The sequence below is a fragment of the Parus major genome, chromosome 3 (assembly GCF_001522545.3).
Source record: "Parus major isolate Abel chromosome 3, Parus_major1.1, whole genome shotgun sequence".
Taxonomy (NCBI): domain Eukaryota; kingdom Metazoa; phylum Chordata; class Aves; order Passeriformes; family Paridae; genus Parus; species Parus major.
The window spans coordinates 21,916,807-21,922,973 of NC_031770.1; the positions used below are offsets into that span (position 1 = coordinate 21,916,807).

The following is a 6,167-nucleotide window of genomic DNA, read 5'->3' on the forward strand; positions in this document are numbered from 1 at the left end:
GGATGTTGTCTTCTGAAGTGTGTTTGGGATTAACTGTGTTATGCAAAGTCCAGAGATAAAAGCTGCTTATGTGGGCAAGATGCTTTGACATCACTAGCTAAAAAATACCAAAGTAGCATAAATCAAAACATAATCTCCATGATAAATAAAAGGGGCTTTCTTTCTTGGTTGTTTTTCCCCCCCAGTAACATTTCAGAACAGTGCTTTCAAAAAGACCCTTTCCACTGATGGATTAAAAGTCAAGGAAACTCCATTTCTTACCTATGTTTTTGCAAGTTTTATGTTCATAAGGATGTAGAGTTGCTCTGCTGGATCAGGGCTTTAGTCTCTAGAGTTACATCTCTGCAACAACTACAAAATGCTTCAAAACAAAACTAGGGGAAGGAGAAGATTCTAGCATCTTCAGGTTTTGCAGTTCAAAACAGTTATAAAATCATCCCTTGAGCAATTGTATAAATCTTCAAGTTTACTTCAAAACACCGTAGCAGACACAGACACAGTTTTCCATTTGCTCTTTAATGAACTCCCCCCACTCTGACTGCTGTACACTTGATGTTCTTGTCAAAGTCAACTCCCCTTGAGTCCTTCCTTCAGGCATTCCTGAACTGCAGCCCCTGAGGAGCACCTGATTCATGAGCACCTGATTCAAGTGGAATTCCCACAGCGGGGTTATGTACAAAGGGGCCTGCTGGGTAACCAAGAGTCAAGGTTTGGAAAGAAGGCAGGCACTGAGCAAATTACCACACTGGCACACCCACAAGCTGTGCTGGGCTCCTGATGCCTGTCCAAACCTGTCTCATCTCACAGTGGACTGTCAACAGACCTGTGAAGTCACTGCCACTGCCTGTCTCAACACCATTCCACAGCTCTTGTCCATCAGACTAAGGTATGTCGATAGGATGTATCTTGCTGCACTTCAGAGAGAGAAAGATTTGTTACATGGCTCACAGGATCAGAAAAGCAGGCCACAACTCCAGAACTTTTAGTCTAGGAACTGCAACATCAGATATGGAGAGTAAACTATCTGCTATGAGCTGAATAACTGATTCAGATAAACAAAACCAGAGACCTTTCCTGCTTCTATTTTAGGATAAAAATAATTTGCTGCCATTATTGCTCTAGAGTATTTTGCTGTTACACTTTCTAATGAGAGAGAGCAATAAACTGTCCAGAGAAACACTGCATCTCAAATTCTGAAACAAAACAACATATTAGTGAATGAACTTTCAAAAAAAAAATCATTTATGTAAAAGGATGTTCTATTTACAAAGGTAAATTTGCTCTTTAGGATAAGCATAACCACTACCAGAAAAAAAATATATACATAAAAGAAACACCTCGTCTTTCAAACAGACATTTACAAATACTCTGCTTAAACTACTGGAAAAATTAAGACATTTGAAATCAAGAGTGCATTCTGCATGCAGTTAGGATAGAAATTACATTGCTGGACTTCAGTGTGTCCTTTCTTATCATTGTGAACAACACACACTTGGGCTTTTCTGAAACACCACAGACTGGCTTTTACCTTAGGATCTTAAAAGGAGGACATGGATCTCCATTAACAAGTTATTAGCTACTCTTTGTTTTGCCATTAAAAAAGGACATCCCAACTTTCTTCTCTGTAGGAGGGTCTGGTCTTGTCCAACTTGGTGTCCTTTTCCCTGAGTTTCCCTTTAGTGATCTGTTAGGATGATGGCTGGCTCGGTACATCTACCAATCCTTGGTGAGCACTCTTCCCGTTACAAGGCAGAGTTCAGAAATTCCAGGAGCTGTGCACGGTTCCGGTCTCTCTGCAGAGCAGACAAGCAGAGGCAGTGGCTGAACAGACCTGTACTCAGGAGCAAGGCCACAGATCCCTGTTTTCTGTGGGGTTTTCACATCCCAAAGCAAGTGCCATTGACACAGCTGGGTCTAACTAGCTACCAGTGAGGCGTGGGTGCCCAGGGGAAGTGCCAGGCAATGGTACTGGGGAGACAAGCTGTCACTGTTCCATGAGACATTTCCTAAGTGGCTCCCTAAGGAGGCTCCAGTGGGTTGTCATCGTGCAGCTCACAGCCTGCCCAGGAGGGAACTCACAAGCACAACAGATGCTCCTCCCTGGTGGCCGAAGCAACTTTCACTGTACCCAGATTAAGTCCTGTGCTTTGGGAAGTATCTTTTTGTCCCTATGCATAAACAGCAGCTTATGCAGCATAACAGAACCCTGAACTTAGGTTCTTTCTTCACGTAAAAGATGGCCCAACCAATTAATTCCAGCGTTTTTTATAAAAAAATTATTGAATCTTTAAATATTGTAAAGAATGGATGTTGTTCAATTCAGCTTGACCACAGGCATCAATCAAAAAAAGGACCAGCATCAAATATTTGAAATCAAGTATCATAGCAAGCAGATCACTAGAACAGAACTAGCAAACATTTAGCATAATTTAGCACACACTTTGGTGTCACAGAGAGAAGATTATGTGTTTTCAGTCAAATTTAACTCAAAATGCTCAGGACTGCTTTGGTAGCTGTAGAACAAACTACTAGGGCTGAACCAGAATCTGCCAAGCTGGATACCTCAAGGAAATAACACTTCCAGACCAGCACCAGAGCCCTCTGCAGGTCACCCTAAGGTGTGGATATTGTTGAAGGGAGAAGGTATTATTTAAGTGCTGAGTCCAAACATCCATAGCAATAGCACACAACACTATTCATGGTATTTATTTCCCTGGGTATCTCAGCAAAAACATCTGACTGCTCTGAAAAAATGCAGGAGCATGTGGTCCTAATACTACTACTGTGGTTTTTTTTAAATTCCTCTCTAAATAAAAGCTAGTCTTGCATGTGTTAGAAAAACAGTAGCAATTACCACAACTGATCACAAAAGTCTGAAATGAGTACAATGAACACCAGTACAAGAGAAAGCTACAAACTGGCTAATGATTAGAGGCTGAAATGCTAAGAACCTGCACAGGCATCCTTTGGTTTATATGCTCAGGACTGAGTATTCCAAGCTCCTTCATAACATAAAGCCTGCCAAAAGAATGAATTAAAATTTCTCAGCCACACTAGAAGCTACGCTCAGTTAGCAACTCCTACCTCCAAGACCCACTCTTCTACAAAAACTGCTATTAGAAAAATATTAAAAGATACAGTATTTTTGCTTAGGGACATTTAGACTACTTATTTCTTACCTCTATATCTTCCTTAGTCTTCTTTATTTTCATCTTAATTTTCTTTCCAGTTATCATGCTGTAGTTTTCATTCTTCTTTTTGTTTTTGAAGAACTGAAATGAGATCACATGTTAAAAAGACATAAGCTTTGTTCTGTACCATTACAAATCTTATGCAAAAAATAAAGACAATCATCTTTTATACTTCCTAACTGTCCACAACAACAGAAGGAGGTTTCTACTGGTTGATGACCAAACTGGTGATGTCATAAACATTTCTATGACAGGACAGATTAAGTATGTAGGTGAGAAATCAAACAGGGCTTCACAGTCAGACCAGCATACCTTGGAAAGCTGGACAGGTCCTGTTTTCTCTTTCCTTTTCTTCTTTTCTTTCTTTTTCTTCATTTTGTTATCCTTTTTCCTTTTCTACAATAATAAGACATATGCTGTTATGCTTACAGACTAACAAGGGCAAAAAAACCCCAAACCCACAAGGATCTCTCAAGGCCACTCAAGTCAAAAGAGCCACTACTGTTTGCCATTACCATTGCTGGACAACTAGTAGAAAGTAATGCACCAGAGCACCCTTGGGACTCCAAGGAACAGAAAAGGTCTGATTCCCCATTCTCTGTCTTTTAAAGTCACCCCAATATATAAAATAAATGGAATGGAAAATGGAATAGAAAAATTACAACAGCAAGAATTTTCCACTTGCTTCTCTTACTGACTACAAATAATGTCTTCTGACAAATTCTATAAATTTATCAAGATTCCCCACTTCTCTTTTCTTCAGAGACTACTCTAAACTCCAGCTGGACCAACAATGACTGGCAAATTATTTCTCTTTTTGTATAATGTCAAGCGCTCATTTATCAGTTCAGCTACCACCACCCTATACAATACCTTTTTGTTGTGCTTTTCTTTTTTCTTCTTCTTTGACTTAGACTTAGGAGAATCTAAAATCAAGGAAAAAAATAAACAAAATAGAGCCCTGTACGTTTAGCATTCTGAAAAAGTAATTTGTTTTACAGATAAGACACAGAGAAATGTGAAGTATATGAAGAAAATACTTTAGTTCAGCTATATATACTGACACAGGTTGAACTAACCCTGAGAATGAGAACACATTAAATTACTGCCACTTACTGGACTAACATGGAAACTGAAAATACCTGATTTACTGATTCTGCAGATGTGCCAGCTTTACGTGAATCCTCGAAGCTAAATGCTTGAAATGTTAAGACCAAAGTAGGGCTAAATCAAATCCACAACTCTGGTCTAGATAGACTGGTGAAGCAAAAAAAGATCTGTGTTTTGAATATGTAACAAATAGAGGGGCTTAAATATATAGAGCACATTGTTACCATGTAACATTCATTTGAATGGCAGTTTCTCTTTTCAAGTAATTCAAATTAACACAAGAACGTTGCACTGTAAGTGAAGTGGCACCTTTACACACAGTTGGAAAGGGTTATAAGATAAACACCCTGAACAAGCAGCACTGGTATTCTGTGCTGTCACTTTGTGGTGGCTTTGCCACTTTTAAAACAAGCTTTAAATGCTCTCAGGAGCGCTATCAAAACTGGAAAACGTGGAGTAGCTTACCTCTACTACTACTGGAAGATGACCTTGACGATGAGTGTGATGAGGAGGAAGAAGTGGATGTACTGCTAGAAGACGATGTGGATGAAACAGATGAGGATCTGCTTCTGCTACGCTTTCGTTTCCTTTTTTCTTTTCCTTAGGGCAACACAAGACAACAGTGACAAGCCTGCTAGTAATTGTGGCCTACAGAAATGACTCTTACTAGAATTTAAAGACAATGAACCCCTGTTCTGAGGGGTTGCTTGTGCTTTTGCCCTCTCTTCCAGTGTGCCATGGTCTACTGCCATCAGCGAGTGACCGAGCCTGGTTAAGTGGCACAGAGGGTGACACAAACACCACAGAACATCAACAGATCACAGCACCTACCTCGGGCTTTCAGCCCTTCTTCTGAGGTTGCACACAGCGTCCTACTTTTTTCATCCTTCCTGTTATCCATATCTAGTCAGAATCAAAAGGACATTAAATGACATCATTTACAAAATACTCTGGGAGGGAGGGAGGGCGCGGAAGTTCAGAAACAGAGGAAAAGAGCCAGCAGGCCTGAGGAACCACAGGGTGGTTCAGGCTGGAAAGGGCCACAGAGGGGCCACAGAAGGTCACCTGCTCCAACCTCCCTGCTCCACACGGTCATCCCGGAGCACACGGCACAGGATCACATCCCCCCCCATGACACCGCACCACACTGCGGAGGGAGAGCACCTCCAGCCTCATCCCTCTGCACCAGGAACCGGAGGCCAGACCCGCGTTTGGGTGCCGCTAGCGCACACGCCAGGGGGGTTTCACCCACGCCGACGTGTCGGGCTGTCGCTGGACCACGGATCCCACCCACGGCCCGGCCCGGTCCAGTCCAGCCCGGTCCACCCTTCCCCGGCCGCCCCAGGGACCCCGACCCACCTGCGCTGCGGCCGCGGCCGCCCCGGCTCCGCCGCCCCTCGCCCGGCACCGCCCGCGACCCGGAAGGGCTGGGGCTGCCCGCCGCCGCTTCCGGCCCTCCCTCACGGCAGCCGGAGACACACGGCCCCCACACACGGCCGGGACACATACACGGCCCCGACACACGGCCCCGACACACGGCCGGGAGCACGGCCCCGACACACGGCCAGGAGTACGGCCCGGACACACGGCCGGGAATACGGCCCCGACACACGGCCCCGACACACGGCCGGGAGCACGGCCCCGACACACGGCCGGGAATACGGCCCCGACACACGGCCCCCTCAGCGCCTTGCGACACGCTGGGCTTTGCCCTGCCGAGCGTCCCCTTCCCCGCTGCGAAATACCGCGTTCCTAAGCACGCTGTAGTCATGGGATACTGGAACAGTTCCTGTTCCTGCTCTGAACCGAAACAAATCCCAGCCCTGCTGAGCCCAAACCCGCCTTAACCACAAATTATCGCGGCAG

The 6,167-nt window shown here is 44.3% G+C and overlaps 1 protein-coding gene across 1 annotated transcript; it reads right to left on the minus strand.

The window, feature by feature from the left end:
- Positions 1–495: 495 nt before the first annotated feature.
- On the minus strand, positions 496–6,072 carry LOC107201243 (ADP-ribosylation factor-like protein 6-interacting protein 4). The gene is made up of 7 exons (XM_015620427.3): positions 5,661–6,072; positions 5,133–5,204; positions 4,767–4,901; positions 4,065–4,117; positions 3,504–3,587; positions 3,180–3,272; positions 496–1,793 (listed from the first exon to the last, which is right to left on the minus strand). The coding sequence occupies exons 1-7, from the start codon at positions 6,070–6,072 to the stop codon at positions 1,743–1,745; spliced, it is 900 nt and encodes a 299-aa protein (XP_015475913.1). The 3' UTR covers positions 496–1,742.
- Positions 6,073–6,167: the final 95 nt, after the last annotated feature.

Bases quoted from the DNA above. Each gene is read 5' to 3' on its own strand.
- LOC107201243 (XM_015620427.3), bottom strand. From the start codon at position 6,072: ATGACTACAGCGTGCTTAGGAACGCGGTATTTCGCAGCGGGGAAGGGG. The intron at 4,902-5,132 runs GTAGGTGCTGTG...TGTTGCCCTAAG, and splicing joins AGAAGGGCTGAAAGCCCGAG to GAAAAGAAAAAAGGAAACGA. The intron at 4,118-4,766 runs GTAAGCTACTCC...CCTTGATTTTAG, and splicing joins ATCTTCCAGTAGTAGTAGAG to ATTCTCCTAAGTCTAAGTCA.